The sequence below is a fragment of the Podarcis melisellensis genome, assembly GCF_964234715.1.
Source record: "Podarcis melisellensis genome assembly, chromosome: W".
NCBI lineage: Eukaryota > Metazoa > Chordata > Lepidosauria > Squamata > Lacertidae > Podarcis > Podarcis melisellensis.
The window spans coordinates 38,397,891-38,415,312 of NC_138535.1; the positions used below are offsets into that span (position 1 = coordinate 38,397,891).

The 17,422-nt window shown below is 43.6% G+C and overlaps 1 protein-coding gene across 7 annotated transcripts in view; it reads right to left on the reverse strand.

Annotated features, from left to right (window-relative positions):
* LOC309361292 (far upstream element-binding protein 3-like) overlaps positions 1-17,422 on the reverse strand; it is a 390,387-nt gene that overhangs the window by 182,249 nt on the left and 190,716 nt on the right. For all 7 annotated transcript variants that reach the window (XM_081896183.1, XM_081896187.1, XM_081896186.1 and 4 more), the window contains one exon: positions 3,074-3,236. In XM_081896183.1, coding sequence (XP_081752309.1) covers positions 3,074-3,236 — 163 coding nt within the window. The remainder of the gene's footprint in view (positions 1-3,073; positions 3,237-17,422) is intronic.

Genomic DNA, 17,422 nt, shown 5'->3' on the forward strand with positions numbered 1-17,422 from the left:
GGAGCGCGACGGGAGTTCCCGCCAGGCTCCGAAGGCTTGCAGATAGCAGCTTGCAGCCTCCTTGGGGTTGGGGGGAAATATTTTTTTTTCTTTATCCCCCCCCTAAAAACTAGGTGCGCCCTATGGTCCGGTGCACCCTATGGCGCAAAAAATACAGTAGCTGTTGTCTGTGTCTGTCTTGCCCTCCTAGTTAGTTGAGCCAAATTCCTTTTTGCTTGCCTGCACTCATTAGTGTACCCACCCAGGTTTGCCAAAAGCCTTACTAGATGAGTGACCTGGTTTAGATAAAAGTGGTCTTAAATCTACAAAAAATAGACATGATGCCTTCAACGGGATCTAAATGTCCATTAACCGTGTTCTGGTGAACATGCTAGCAATGGGAGCTGTTCAAATGGGCCTGAACTGAATGTTCAACTGAGGTAGACCACTTTAAATGTTTGCCCATAGATACTGTTCCCTCTGCCAAATAATTTGATGGAATGGGCAACTGAGGGACTGAAAGGGAAATGGACAGGAAGATAGGTAGGTGATCAGTTTCTGGTCAATCTAAAACTGAGCCCTAATGGCAATACCTTTGAAAGACAGAAAATATAGTCAATAACGCTTCTTGTTCTGCTATTGAGGAAAGTAAAGTAACCATTTTATTTGTCCCATGGACTACCATGCAAGCATGTCAGCTGCAAGCAGGACATTAGTTCAATTAGCTTTTTACCTTCTTTGCTGATCATTTTATCCATGGAGTAGTGCTCAGGTAAAAAAGCTTCATTGCCATCCAGGCAATGATTGTTCTCCTTGTCATTTGGGCTCAAGCCTACCCATGCATTAAAGTCACCACCCACAATTAGGACTGCCTTAGGATACATTGTCTTGCAATATATTAAGGCCACTTCTAATTCATCCCAGAAGAGTCTTCAGCTCCCGAATTTATCAGGTGGACAGAATACACTCAATCAAGTATTCATAGAATTAGAAGGGACCCCCAACAGTCATCCAGTTCAACACCCTATAATGCAGGAATTAGATAAAATTGGTGGGTGGGGCAGGGACAACTTTGCCAACACAAACACATCCTGCAATCAAGTGCACACCTCTATTGGCTATGATAATCACTTTGGTGAGGCAGGCACCTATGGGCTCCAGGGAAGGTTGCTGGGGGGGGGGAGAGCTTTGCCACCCACAAGCATATCCAATTCAAAGTGCTGTCACTAACCTATAAAGCTTTTATAAAAAAAAATTATAGACATTGCTGTCATTATATATGCAGTTTATAGAAATAAAACATGTTATAGAATAAAAACTATATTAGAAAATGAAAAAGACATCAAGTAACCAATGCAGAAAGAGGCATTCTTAATTGACTGCATAAGGCTTGGCAAAATAGAAAGGTTTGCAGCAGGCAGTTAAAAGTTGGTACAGAAGGTGCCAATCTCTGTTGGGTTGGAAAAGCATTCCATAAGACTGAGCCAATTACACTCAAGGCTCGATTTCTCATCAAATGAGCCTCATAAACTTGGGGAATGACCAATGATGCTCATACAGATGATTTCGGTGATCAAGCTAGGATAGAAGGGTTCAGGCGACCACTCAAGTTCCATAAACCTAAGTTGTTCAGTGCTTTTTAAATTAATACATTATCTGGCTCAGGACTTTAATACTTCAAGGATCACCTCTCCCCATATGAACTGACCCAGAATCTGTTGGTTTCTGCTTTCTTCTCTGTGCAGCGAAGTGCTTGTCACGAGACAGGTTGTTTACATTCCACAGTAAATGCACTGTTGGTTTTCTCACGGGAAGAGGAGACTGGATGTGACGTACACTGGTTTCCTGTTTTTCACAGTTTCTCTTGGAGTTCTTTGTTTCCGAGGAGAGAGGAGTTGTCTCTCTGCTCTAGCAGAGGCAAGATGCCTGCTTGTAAACTCTCAGCATTGAAGTGTAAATAAACTGAAATTAAGCATGTGGCATGTACTGCTCATTCTTCTGCTGTGTAAAGGACTCTGCAAAATCAACAGAATCGTCATCTGAGGCTTTTCTTCATGTGCCCCCTTCACAGGAGGTCTAGAGAGTGGTAGTATGAGAATGGTGCCTTTTCAGTGGTGGCTCCCTGCTTGTAGAAATGATCTCCCCAAGGAGATTTGCCTAGCACCATCATTATATACCTTTAGGTGCCAGGCAAAAACATTTCTTCTTCTGTCAGGACTTGACTTCTAAATTATCTGTGGACTAGGTAGAATGTTTTAATCCTGCCCTTTTAAAAATAGGATTGTCTTAGATTTTGTTTTGTTTTATGCTGTCTTTAAAGGGTTTGCTTACTTATGTGGCTTTGAGTTACTTTTGTAAAGAAAAAAATACTGTGTTTAATAAAATATATATTGATGACCCCTCTGAAGAAAGAGACCCAAAGGCAGTTCTGGAGCAATTCCATGGAAATGCAGACCAGCCACTGGCAACAGACTCTCACTTAATGAAGGAAGGGCTCTAAAGCTTTACAAGAAAGGCAGTATTTGCTTGCACCCAAACCCAGACTCAGGGCACTTCATGGTCTGGTGGAAACTTTTGCCTTCTGTTCTAAGAGTTCAAGTTTTCTGAGGCTTTGTTGGCCAAAACAAGCAAAGCAACCCAAAAGCTCCCCAAATGAGATATGTACATTCCTCATAAACAAGGAGAGCAGGGGAGGACGACTCTAGAAAATGATAAGTGCCAAAGGGGGTCCATCTAGTCCAGCATACTGTCTCACAGTGGCCAACCAGGTGCCCCAGCAGGAAGCCTCAAAGAAGAAACCAAGTGCAACAGCAACTCTCTTGCCCTGTGGTTTCCAGCAACTGGTATTCAGAAGCCTGCTGCCTCCAACCATGGAGGCAGAATATAAGAAGAGCCTTGCTGGATCAGGCCAAGGGCCCATCAAGTCCCGCCTCCTGTACTCACAGTGGTCAAGTAGATGTTCAATATGGGAAGCCCATAAGCACAACATGACTGCAACAGCAACATTCTCCCCACTTGCAATTGCCAGGACCACTGTAACTAGTAAACACTGACTCCTCCTCCATGCACCTGTCTGAAGCCACATCACACCCACCTGTAGCTGCTTGATTGTTTCTCCACCTTTGCCAATGACGAGGCCCACTTTGGACGCTGGGATAAGGATCTCTTGGATCGTGCTGTTGCCATCCATGTCACTGTGGAAGCCAGGACCATTCCGACAGCGGTCCACGATCTGCCCCAGTAGCCGCTTTGCTTGTCTTTGGAAGAGGTGGAAAGGGAGAGAACAAAAGGGGGGGGGGATAATAATAACCACCTCAAGGCAAACAGCTATTACACTGTACACACTCCCATCTTGCTGGGTATAACCGTTTGGGGGGGCAGGGTGGAATACCATGAGAATGCAGGAAGTTTGAGGGGTGGGGTAAGCATGAAAAGAGAAAGGATAGAAAATAGGAGAGAGGAAATAACAGGCATCCATGATGGCAATTCTGTTTTAGATCAGACACCCCCCTATCAGACATACCCCGTTTTGACTTAGGAGTTGGGAAGAGGGGGAAAGGAGGTCACAAAGTCCAACTAACTTCTCAAAACACTTCATTTTCACTGCAGTGGCTTATCCTACCTGACACAAACCATTAACTTGCCTGCTTGTAGCTCAAGTGGTAGAATCTACCTTGCATGCAGAAAGTGCCAGGTTCAATCCTGGCATCTCCAGGAACGTCTGAGAGACATGTCCTACCTGAAAGGTTAAAGAGCCATTGCCATTCAGTGTAGAGTAGACAATACTGAGCTAGATAGAGGAATGGTCTGACTCAGTATGAGGCAGTTTCCTGTGTTCAACCCCTAGTGCTTACACTCCTTGTGGGACAGGTTAGCCACCTGTGAACTATTAACTACAGTTGCAATCAAAATTATTAAACCCCATTGCAAATCAGGTTTATTATCAAAATTTACAGACTTTCAGCTGTTTGCAATGAGTAAATCCAACAATCAAACAAAAACAATTGAAATAGCTCAACACAACGGATGCTTCAAGTGGTTCCCCCAAATTCAGCTGAAATTGCAACTTTTGATACGGTATTAATGCGACCTTAAATAATAAAGGCATGGCTTCCAATATATACAAAATTCTACTTAGTAAAGTTTCAGGCTCTTCCCAGGGGCTATGATCAGTGTGGGAGAGTGATCTGTGCCTTCGGATAGAGGAACAAGTATAGGAAGCAATATGGTCTAACCCTCACTTAAAACTATCTCTGTAAGAATACAGGAAGCCACATTGAAGACACTATTAAGATGGCATTGGACTCTACTCTGTCTATCCAGAGTTGGCAAAAGGCTATTCCAATTTATGTTGGTGGGGCTGTGGACACACTGGAACATTGCTCCACATGTGGTGGAACTGTTGCATAGTTCAATTCTGGATCCAAACTTTAGATACCATTTCCATCATCACCTGACAGATACTTCCCCCAGACCCAGCTCTGGCACTCCTTTCCTGTCATGATTTTGCTCCATATTGCACTCCATGTATAATTAGAGTAAAAACAAACACATTGAAGGGTTCCCAAAAAGTAGGCCAGAGGCAATCAGCTTCATTCAGCAAAGTTTACTGAAGGTAAATGAGCATAACAGTTCAAATCTATAAACTCAGGATTCGCATAGTCTCTTAGCAAAAATCCAGTTGCATTAAAAAAAGCTTAAACTTACAATAAGACTAAAACTTAGCACTTAAGCATACTATGTACAGAACACCACACCATAAGGAAAAAGAGACAGAATGACCTTGACAAAAAGAGATAACACAACCAGTCTGAACCAGTTCAGCTTCTCTGAAGGAATAACCCAAACATCAGGAACCTTCTGCTTGTTTCTAGGCATAATAGAAAGCTCACTTGTCAGCTAGAACCTTCCGGCTTGTATCACACAGAGAAGCCTCCAAAACCATCTTGAAACAACTAAAATAGGAAAGATCTTAAAACTTTAAACCAATACTTTCTATGCCAAAAAATGCAAACCTGACATATCCTTGGAGTGTGGGATCAACCCATTTATCATGCATAAATCTCTTGTGCTTATGCTTCTTGCCACAGCCAGATTGACACTGGCTGCCCATTGGAAGTCCAAATCATCTTCGTCCCAGGAAGAGTGGCTAACAAAAGTATGGGACACTGAATTGTCAGAGCACCTGACAAATAAATGGAGAGACCTTAATGGTTCATCAAAAATGGATCTTTTTTACTTGATATGGTATACGTTTTTCTCCTATGCTAACTCAATTTAACAGCCCAATAAACCCACTGCTCTACACAGACAAGTATGTGGAGAGGTTTTATTGAGAACTGAATTGACCCGCTTTTTCTTCTCATATGCAACAATTGGATGCAGCACTGTATTTTCAGTAGTTTCTTGGTTTTTTTACCCCTCCTCTGTATTTGTGTTTAATTTTTCTACTTTCACATTTATTTTTACTCGCCATATCCACCATTTTTATTGTATTCTGTATGCGTTTATGCCTATACACTTTAAATTATTTTTAAAAGAGAGGGAGAGAAAGATGTCATGGCTAAAGTCTTTGAGGGCAGAAACTGGAAAGTGCTAAAAAATTCTAGAAGATTCTGGAAGACTCTAGAAGGTTCCTTTCTGATGGAAGAGAGAGAGGAGATCCAACATGGCGACGAAGGTAGTTACCAAGTAATTTCGCTTACCCTTATCAAAGTTTTAAGTGGTTTTAAGCGGTTTTTATCCTCCCTTGTTTTTATCTGAGAGTTTTAATGATCTGCTGGCTGTGCTGGCTGTCTTTTAATATCTCTCCACTTGTGTTATCTTTGTTTTTTATCTGGGTTGCTTCGACGCCCCGGACTCACCGCCACGGCTGCCGCCGCCTCCCTAACTGGGAGAGATAAGTGAAAGGTTCTCCTGGGCATAAATCCTCTCCCCTGTCGACCAGCTCTTTCCTTTTAGCTTTTAGCTTACTGCATATTGCGAAGTGAAGTTTGCCCGACTGCTGGAACCGGGCTGTCTCAAAAATCCTAGGAACAAGGAAGAGGGGAAGGAAGAGGCTTGAACTGGCTGCCTTACTGTGAGTAATTTTATGACACCACTCTCCTGGAAGTGGTAGTATTCTTGTGAGGAAGACTAAAGGATTTAAGGAGCTCCCCAGCACAGTGCCTACGACGGTTCCCCTGCAAAATTGATTTATGGGCCATGGAAAACGCCCAAGAGACTCTGACGAGGCATTATCCTCTCCGAGGCCTAAGCAATCAAGGAAGGGTTCACCTAAAGGAGGGAGAGGCCCCGAGGAATGTACCTACTCAATAGCAACTCAAAATCGTTTCGATCCTCTAACTGCCCTTGAAACAACATCAAAAGATGAGGCCCCTGAGACGCTACAAATTGGAAACGCTAATGGTAACACAAATGGGGATGGTCCCTACCCGAAGGAGGAGTTGGTAGCCGAATCGGACTGCACAGGATGCGAGCAACTCCATCTAATAATTAGAACTCTAAACTGTATATTTAAGAGAATTGACAGCCTATCCTCTCAGCTGCATAGCCTTCAGCAAAAACTGGATGACCAGCTGGTACAGAAAGCCCAAGATGGGGCAGTAGATGTTCCATTGTGCCGGCAGAAAGCTCCACCAAACACTGATCGTATGAAGAACTGCAAATACAATCTCAACCCCTCACTGAATCGCCAATCCCTGACTCTACATCCAAGGAAGATTTCCCTAACCTTCCGGGAAAGGGACCCAAGTTGGGCAACGCTACATGGGACTAAAGAGCACCTCAGATGGCTTCTAAAACTCGAGACATCACAAATAGATCTTTGTGCTGTGCTTCCCTTAGTCCGCCAGAACAGATATAAGAGAACGATGCTGGCTTTCCACTCTGCAAAAATCCCCTCTCTTATTATTAAGCAAAAAGTGTTTTTGAATAGTCTTGGCATTTTTCCAACGAGAGTTTTCATGGATTCCATAATTAGACCCCTCCTATCGGAGGGATTAATCAAGGAGACGGTACAACCTTCCCATCCTGAACCACAAAAGAGGGCTGAGCTGTACACCCCATGTCTGGGCCAGTCCCATAGTACCTCCACTCCTACAACTAAATACTACGAGTGTGCCAGTAACTATTTGACACCCCAGGAGGAAAGAGAGCTTATCGCCTCTTTTGGAGAGTTACCAGCGATGGAACAACAAGAAATTATAAATAGGCTGGACTTATTTAACTTCAGCTCCTAAGTATCGCCTGCAACGGAGTTCCTACGAATAATACCCACTCTAATTTAGCGGTGCCATGCCCCATGGAGGTGGAAACCCAGCCAGATGGGCGGGGTACAAATAATAAATTATTATTATTATTTTTCCCCAATACCCAGCATATAAGGTGCCTTCTGCATTGGATGGGAAGGTCTCACTGCTGGAGGCAGACTCTTCTCCTCCCCTTCACGCTGGTAACTCATCCCTGCTTTTAATAGACTTATCTGTTCCCTCCGTGATTAACCGATCAAAGAATGGAACTCAGGATAACACCCCCCTGGATAAATCGTTGCCCCTTCACCCCTCCATGCTGGACTTGGAATCAACATATATCAAAGACCATCCACGTCCTGAGACGGTAGTGGCCACTCCAAGTCAGGCTTCTCCACCAAAAATCCAACAATTACGTGAGGAAGACACTACAGTGTCGAGAGTCACCACAGAGTGGACCCAGCAGGACATATAAATCAAATGATCACGAGTGGATCGGTTAGATCCCCAAAGAGGACGGCTCCAGCGGACTTGGCAGGAGCCTCTTCAGAGCCTAGTTGGGCCCGATATTATCTCTACTCACCAGGATGCTAACTCTCTTCTGCCCCCCAAAAATTCTGGCCCTCGTGATTTGATCGTGCCACAACCGGCTCGCACTAGAGCAAAAGACTTACCACACCAGGACGACAACTTTCAGCAAAGGAAAATAACAGACTTCTTTAAGGGAGCGTCCTTGCCGCATAAGAGCCCCCTACAAGAATTTAAATGACGGTTAGCCGGACAACCCAAAAAAACCACCAATATCGATCCTCTGTTGGAACATCGCTGGCTGGTGTAGGAAAAAATGTGACCCAGAATTCCAGTCGTATATCAACTCGTTTCATATCATTCTATTGCAAGAAACTTGGGAGGAGGGTGAAATTGTCATAAACGGATTCGACCTACTATCCCTTCCAGCTTGCCCCTCCCAGAAAGGAGGACGGCCGAAAGGTGGTCTAGTAATTGGTATCTCACTGAAGCTGCATTTCAAATTTTCATTAGTTTTGACTGCTCCCCCTTATGCTTTATCCGGGTTGATGTCGGGGGGAAAAGTATCACTGCTAATCTCCAATGTCTACCTCCCGCCAGGGGGTTCGTCCCTTGAACTGCATGATCGATGGGAAATATTAGAAGATCATTTAGTATCATGCCGAGTCAAATATTCCAATAGCCAATCCTTAATTGGTGGTGACTTTAACGCACGTATAGCAGCAAATTGGGTCAATTTAACTAAAGCTAAATGGTGGACTGCTCCATGCCTTAACAATTATGATTTGAGACATGCCTTAGGGAGAGCCTCAAAAGACTCTAAAGTAAACGGGGCTGGAGTACTTCTTTACCAAATGGCTATTCGCTTAAACCTAGTACCCCTGAATGGTTGCTGCCCTCCTGATATACCGGGGGAGTATACCCACCTAGGCATAAAATCAAACAGTGTACTAGATTACCTCTTAGCCTCGAGTGACCTGATTTCGAAAGCTCTCTCTTTTAAGATTGGCAATATTCAGTTCAGTGACCACCACTCCAAGACAGGTGCACTGTGGTTTAACCGTAATTGCAAACAAGCCAAACAACATCTCTGTGCTATTTATAATGATTACAAATCCTCAGGGGCGACTACGCTTCCCAAGGAGTACTATCAGGCAAAATCAGCTTACAAATATGTGCAAAAAAAGGCCAAACAGAAATGGCAACTGAACCGCTGGCAAGCACTTATAGCTGCCTCAAGTACCCGTAATTCCCGAAAATTCTGGCTGTTGGTTAACAGAAAATCTAAAAGATACCCCCTAACAGTTATTCCTGCCCCAGTTTGGGAATCCTTTCTAAGGAACTATTTTGCCTTACCAGACCTTAATACTAATACAATCGATGGATTCTATGAGCAGCTCCCTCTTTGGCCACTCACTGACCCAGAAGAAATCCATGGACTCATTTCTAATCTTAAAATCGGAAAAGCCCCCGGTCCTGACCTAGACCTAGTCCCAGCGGAAGCTATAAAACTTCATGTAGACTGGTGGGCAAAAATCCTGGCCGCTACTTTTGATGCCGTAAACAACAGTGGGAAGGTACCAAGAATATGGAAGGATGCGATTATTGTTCCAATTCATAAAAAGGGCTCGACAGATGATCCGGGAAATTACAGGAATATCAGTTTATTGCCATAAATTGGGAAAATATATGCACTGTTCTTGTTAACTAAGCTCACTAAGTGGGCCGAAGAGAACAACCTGATTGGGCCTGAACAGGCTGGTTTTAGACCGAATCAGTCAGCGGTTGATCATGTCTTAGTTTTATACCACCTTGCCCGGAAATATTCCTCCCCAAATAGAGGCCAACTTTGTGCGGCCTTTATTGATTTAAAGGCCGCTTTTGACAGCATCCCCAGAGGATTACTTTGGGGGAAATTAGCCCGATGGGGAATAGACAAAAGACTTTTGTGGCTAATAACTAAATTGCATGATGGATCGGCCGCTAGGGTGAGAATCACTCCGGCCGGTGACCTCTCAAATTCAGTAACTATCAATAGAAGTGTTCGTCAAGGATGTATCCTTGCTCCGACCCTTTTTAAACTATTTATAAGTGATATGAGGGCGCCTCTGATAGATTCTCAAGAAACGATCCACGCCCCCCGTCTTGCCCAATCCCGTTGCCCCCTTCTACTCTACGCAGACGACACAGTGATCCTATCCTTCTCAAGAGTTGGCCTTAGGAGGGCATTAAAATTTTCCGATGTTTACTGCAAATCAAATTTTCTTACAATTAACCATGTTAAGTCCAAAGTCCTAATTTTCACCAAGAGTCGAAAAACCTATAATTGGAGAATAGACGGAAAAGCTATTGACCAAGTCTTTAAATTTCAGTACTTGGGAGTCCTTCTCCAACACAACATGGGCTGGAAGGTCCATCTTGCATATGTATTAAACAGAGCTAAAGCCCTTTCCTTTGCACTACTGCATTTTTTCTTTTCAGATGGGGCTTTCCATATTCCATCAGTGTTAAAAGTTTTCAAGGCAAAGGTGATTGCAACAATAGCATATGCAATCCCAATATGGGGGTCCTTTGTTAATCTAACCCATTTGGAGGTAATCCAAAACCAGCTTCTAAGAAGATTGCTAAAATTACCCAGGTGTGTAAGCAATACTGCTATACGACTGGAACTAAATGTTACATCTCTAGAAACCACATTATGGAAATGCATCCTCTGTTACTGGTTGGCATTATGGCATAAACTTCCAAATCTCCACTTGATACAGTGTCTCTGGAGAGATGACTTCCCTAGCCCCTGGGCAAAAATAATACATGGGAAACTTGTGTCCCTAGGACTATCTCCATCTGAACTATTAAAATTGGATTTAATTTCTGCCAAGAGAATTATAACTCATAAATTAGAGGAGATGGATTTACAATTTAATATTGCGACAGGTGGTGGCACCTGTTTGCCGATAAACCTTGGCTTAACACCACCAACGAAACTTCCATCTTATTTAACTACCTTATCTGTGGTGATGCACAGGTACGCCTTTATAAAGGCTAGATTCAATGTTTTCCCATCAAACGTGTTGGGTAACAGACTCTCCAACAGACAGATCTCACTCCTCTGTGACTGTAAAAGTGGATCTATAGAATCGTTATATCATATAATCTTCTGTTGTCCATTACATTCGGCTTCACGGTCCAAGTTTCTGGTCCCATATTTATCGAGAATTGCTGACGGACCTCAGGAAGCCCAAATAATATACTTATTAAACGACGAAGATACAAGTAAATCCCTTGCAGTCGCTAGATACCTGATTAATGTTTTATTTCAAAAGAGGAGAAATGGATCACTGTATAACTCTGACAGCTTAGCTAAACTTAAGAACCATCAATAAGTGCCAGAACTAAGACGCATACCCCCCAAAATCTGATGGATTTGAATTGTGGTTTACATGGAGGGAAGCTTATTGTGTATAGTGTTTACTTAACTGAAGTAAAATTGGTTTTATATGGGTATTTTAACTTGGAACTGTTTAAATTGTATTGTTTATGGATAAATTTTGATGTATTGTTTTCGATATGGGCCAATGGCCGCAATAAATCTAATTCAATCAAATCAATCAAATCCTTTCTGATGAAAATATTATTCTGACTATTCTCAAGGTCACGCTGAGCCAGGAGAGATAAATTCCTGCACTCAGTGAGCTGCTCTCTTTCTCTCTCTTTTACTTTCATTTGTACCTGTATGTCTGAAGCTATTTTCTGAAGTTTTTGTAACAAGCCTTTGCCTTTTAGTAAATGTTTTTCTTTTGGACTTTTGAATCTGCGTGCTTTTGTTTATTTATTACAAGACACTGTCCGTCAAAAGAGATATGTGGAGGTCTTCTCTCATTAATACTGCAGCTTGAAGACGGTAAGCAACACCAGAATGTTCTGGAACTCTTTATTCTCTTGATCAAGTTGCTGCGTAAGTGAGTGAAGACCCTGGGTCTCCCCCTCAAGCCCCCTAGGTGTTTCTTCCATTGTTTACCTTTCCAATGCTCCAGTGCAAATGAAAGAGGACCTTGGGGAGGGTGAGGAGGGGGTTAGTGGCAAGCAAAGTAAATAAATGAGAACATAAGAAGAGCCTGCTGGATCAAAACAAAAGCGGCCCATCTCATACAGCATCCCATTCTCACCTTGACCACTCAGATGCCCCAGTGGGAAACCTGCAAGCAGGACCCAAGCACAAGAGCACTCCCCACTCCTGTTGTTTCTAGCAACTGGTATTCAGAAGCATTTCTGCCTCAGACCATTGAGACAGAGAGGACAACCATCAATAGACTTCTCTGTGGATTTTTCACATCCTCTTTTAAAGCCATCCAAGTTGGTGGCCATTACTGTCTTCTGCAGAAATGAGTTCCATAGCTTAACTATGCACTGCATGGAAGGACTTCCTTTTATTTGTCCTGAATCTTCCAACATTTACCTTTGTAAGGCATCTACAAGTTCCAGTGTTATGAGAGAGGGAGAAAAACTCTCTATGCATTTTCTCCATGTCATGCACAATTTTGAAAACCAGCTTCTAGAAATAAAAACTGAGGCTTTCTCATTAGCTAAGCACTTATAATAGCAGTATGGATGTCCTTTAGCTCAGCTATATATCAGCTAACTCCGCTGCTGGGGCCATGAAATCATTCAAGACACTGACTGGCTGCAACTACACTTAAGAGCTGTGATCAAAAACACCGCCACAAAAAGGTTGACGGAATTTTCCAACTGGTTTGACTTTGAGTGCAAACAGGCAAAGACACCTGAAGAGAGCTTACTGTACATATAGAACCTCCAAGTCTCTTCTTCTATTTACTGCATATGTCTCTCTTAGATAGAAGTATAAACAACTAATAAAATAGAAAAGACAGAAAGCCAAAAGAAACGCCTGGCACAGCTTAATAAAGGCCTCGCATGACAAGGACAGATCCTGCTTCTGGCATACCATATCAGGCCTCCTGGAGCATGAGCGCAATGGGCCAATTTGAACTATCGAACTCCAAGAATAGATGCAGTACTATCACTCACTTTTTCAAGACCAGGATGCTCAGCCTACTCACCAAACAGTATCTCCAGAAAAATTACCAGCTTGGCCCCCAGTATCTATAACTGAGGTAAAAAAAACTAATTACGCAGCTAAAAACAATAAAGCCCCAGGCATTGATCATTTGCCCCCGGAACTTTTGAAGTCCAATATTGACTGGTGGGCACCTGTTTGCAGCAATATTCTCTCATATTGATGCATCTGTGATGGGAAGTTTTGCTTCTGCACATGACTCTGGCAAACCGCTCTAAGTTGAAGCATTCCTTCCTCACCCACCCTAGAATGTTTAGTTCACATTGAGTTCATGAAACATCGTACCCTGACCTATTCTTAATGCATGGTTGACCACATCTACGGAATGCGATAGTTATGTTCTTTTAAGTTTTGCTATATCAATCACTAGTAATAGTTTAATAAGGAGGTTTTCATACCTGTCCAATTCTGTGTTCCCTTTCCCAACCTTTAATCTATTGATGATTAATGCCTATATGTAACCTTTGCATTGTATTTGTGTTAACCAATCAGCAACAAGCACATATGTGGCAATGCTGTAATATTCACTAAAAGGGACTCCCTGAGACATGCTCGAGAGATGCCTCCCATATGACACTTGTCATTCGTCTGTCGTTTATTTCAACCCAACACATCTGGTGACCCCGACGTGCCAGATCCCTTTACGCAGCCACCCCTGTACTTCATTCGACTGGAAAAGTCTTAGCACGCTACTTCGTGAGTATGGGGGGGGGGGACGACTGACAAAGTTCCAACAGGAGCATGCCAGGGAGCTCCTTCATCTCGTTAGACAACGGGTGACAGGCGCTCATATTTCTTTGAAAGAAATTGAACAATTGTTATGTGAGATTGCTTGCCAGTGCCCCTGGTACCCAGAGTCCGGCTTTCTGGGATCAGAAGCTTGGCAAAAGATCGGAAAAACCCTCTTCACAGAACCGAGGGCACCAATTCATTGTCTGCTCACTTGGCAGAAAATGTGCAGATGCCGTCGCTAGATTAGGACCACAGGCATCTCCGTCGGCCCCTGCTCTTTTAGCCGCAGCAGACAATCCCCCACCTTACCCAAAGCTTCTGCCTCCATCGCAACCTTGCCAACCCCTCCCTACGCCTCAGCCCACATCCACCCCCCATCCCTCCTTTTCCTGCTTCAGCCCCTGCGTATTCTCCCGCAGGAGCTGTGCGCGCCGCGCTTTCTCAAGCTAGGCAGCAAGGGCTCCTCTCCTTAGAGGAAGAGGCTGGATGGGCTGGGGAAATGCCATCTGCTTTCCCTATCTCCTGTGCGAACCCCGGCACTGCACAACAGCAGGTTATGTATGAGGTGCTTCCTTATTCTGTTCTGAGAGAATTAAGGAAAGCCATTACTGATTCTGGCCTCAAATCTTCTTATGTGCTAGGGGTGCTGGAGGGGATCGCAAATGGTTACACAATGCTACCTCAAGATCGGAAGGATTTGATGTGCATGCTTTTATCTCCTGCTCAGTATGTGGTTTTTGAAAGTGAATTTAAGCATAGCGCAGCAGCCCTGGCTGATCCACAGCATTCAGCCACCCAACTCTTTGGCGCTGGTGTGTATGATAATATACCAGCCCAGGCGCAATTGACACCTTTACATTTCAGTCGCACCGCGACCTGTGTACAACGCGCCTTTCGGAAAGTCCCTGTCTCAGGGCAACCACTGAATTCCTTCGTTAATATTAAGCAACAACATTCAGAGCCTTGCCATCAATTTATAGATAGATTGAAAGAATAAATCACCAGGCAGATTGATGACCCTACAGCTCAAAATGAATTGATGAAAAAATTGGCCTTTGAAAATGCAAACACCGATTGCAAGAAGGCTTTGTAGTCAATCATACATCGCCCCAAATATGACCTGGCCGATATGATTCAAACCTGTGCAGACGTTGGCAGCCAGAGCCACGCGATGTCTTTGCTTGCCGGTGCCATCCAGGCTGGCAATAAGCCCACGGGCAATTGCTTCAATTGCAAACGCCCAGGTCATTTTACTAAACAATGCAGAGCCCCTGGCGGGGGAGCAAACAGGAATGGTGATGCCAATAAGGCTAAACCTTCCAAAAAAAATGCCCAAAATGCGGAAAAGGCTATCATTGGGCAAATCAGTGCAGGAGTTTGGGAAACTCCATAGGGGCCCAGCTCTCGGGCCAGGACAAATAGAGAGCCCTCCGCCGTTAGTTTCCACTATTGATAACTTTTCTAAGGATACACCCTCTGATTTCGCCATTGATTTAATCAATCAGGAAACCAAAGACGCTGTTTTACCTGGTGAAATTGTGCTCATACCCACCCAATTGGCGGGCCCACTACCACCTAAGGTCGCAGGTTTAATTTTACCCAAATTTTCTGCGGCCAAAGAAGGAATCCTGGTTATTCCAGGAGTCCTAGATCCTGACTATGTGGGCACAATCATGGTTCCACTTTGGAGCCATATACCCATGCAGTTAAAAAAGGGTGAGTCTTGGGCGCATTTGGTAGCGCACTCTTCTCATCCTACTGCTTCTATTATGGATAGTAATTTGCACCAGCTCTCTCCCCTTTCTCCACAGCTATTAGCTGTAATCCAGAGGATCGGTGAACAGAAACTTCTTCGTAAGTATAAAATCAATGGCAAAGTTCTGGAAGGCTTGATTGACACGGGCGCAGACATTTCTGTCATATCCAGTAATTGCTGGGACCCCATGTGGCTCCTTGAGTCTGCCTCTGCAGTTTGGGGTGTGGGTGGACCTCAAACCTCTTCCAAAAGCGTACAGTGGCTGCCTGTTTCTCTGCCTGATAGCTCTGAAACCATTGCATACATCCAGCCCTGTGTGCTGAAAATCCACCTCAATCTGTGGGGCAGAGACCTACTACAACAATTACAAGCTACCATTCAATTTAATGAGTAAGCTTGCACTCCCCCTCAACTGGAAATCCACCACCCCTGTATGGGTGGAACAATGGCCCATAACGGGGGAAAAGCTACTTGCTTTAAAACAATTGGTGAATGAACAATTATTGGCAGACCATATTGAGTTCTTTGTTAGCCCCTATAATACCCGCATCTTCATCATAAAAAAGAAAAGTGGGAAATGGAGATTTCTCCAGGATTTAAGGAAGATTAATGACATCCTTGAACCCATGGGGCCCTTGCAGTGTGGTCTGCCTAATCCGAATGTGATCCCCCATTCTTACCAATTGGCTATCATAGATTTGCAAGATTGCTTCTTCTCCATCCCCTTACCGGAGAAGGATCGTAAATTCTTTGCTTTCACTGTTCCTGTGTTAAATAACAGCCAGCCCACGGAACGGTATCAATGGAAAGTCCTACCGCAAGGAATGCTGAATTCCCCTACCATGTGTCAATATTATGTGGATCAAGCCCTCCAGCCTTTCCGTCTTCAGTATCCACACCTCTTAGTCTATCATTAATCTTTTGCAAAAACCCTCAATGTTTCTTCCTTTTGCCTAACCCAGCAGGTATCAATAGGTGAAATCCTTGGCTCTTGCCTTATCCCTGTTTGCCATGACCCTTTTGATATGCAAAATGATACCTGGTTTTACTCATCCCTACCCCAAAATGATTCTCTCCGCACCCTTGGTTATTCCGGTTACCATAACTGGGGTACCCAAGTGCGCCAATGCCCACCTCTGGCCATTGATTTGTTGACCCCATACGTGGCTTCCTTTAATGTCACTTGCGCCCGTATGGTCAATTGCACAAAAACCAACTGTGTGGAAATGGGCAAGGATAATTTTAATTGCTCTAATTATGTAAATATTTCCTATGTATATAAATATACAGAGCTGCCTGAAGGCTGGTTCTGGTCGTGCCCAGGCTATACATTTAATTATATTCAAGCAAACATCAGCCATGGCACACCCTGCTGCTTAAGCCGTTTGTCCATCATTTTACCCAAAAAGCATCATTTGTCCCGCTCTCGATATCGCCACTCTGTGGAATTGACTAATGATTGTGACGATTCTGTCTCTCTTCCCAGTAGATCTGAATATATCTCCTTAGCTGTTTCTCTCTTAGCAGTCCCTGGATTGGCTGTACGGAATAGTATGAATATTAACTCTTTAGCTTGCTCCGCAGCAAAAGCTCTGAATTTTACTTTACAAGCTCTTCACCTTTTGAATAAAGAACAGAGTGAACTTCATCATGGACTTCTACAAAATCGTGCTGCCATTGACTATTTGCTCATGCTTCATCATTATGGCTGTGAACAAGTGAATGACATGTGTTGTTTCAATATTACTGATAATTCCAAAGCTTTTCATAAGCAAATCTCTCATTTGCAAAACCTTACACACCACATTAAACAGGACGTTGGATTTTCTGGCCTCTGGGATTCGTTCGCCCAGTGGCTCACTGGCTGGTTGCCAAATCTGAATTGGCTTCGTAATCTTTTTCAATATGTTATTGTCATAATATGTATATTAATTTTGCTATGTTGCTTCATCCAATGCATTTCTGGTCTCATGCGTCTTTAGTCTCAGTTTTATTCTCCTCCTCAGTCACCCAATAAAATCATTGCTGCCTACTTTACGAAGTGGCAGCACCAACAGTAAATAATAGGGGAGATGTGGGCAG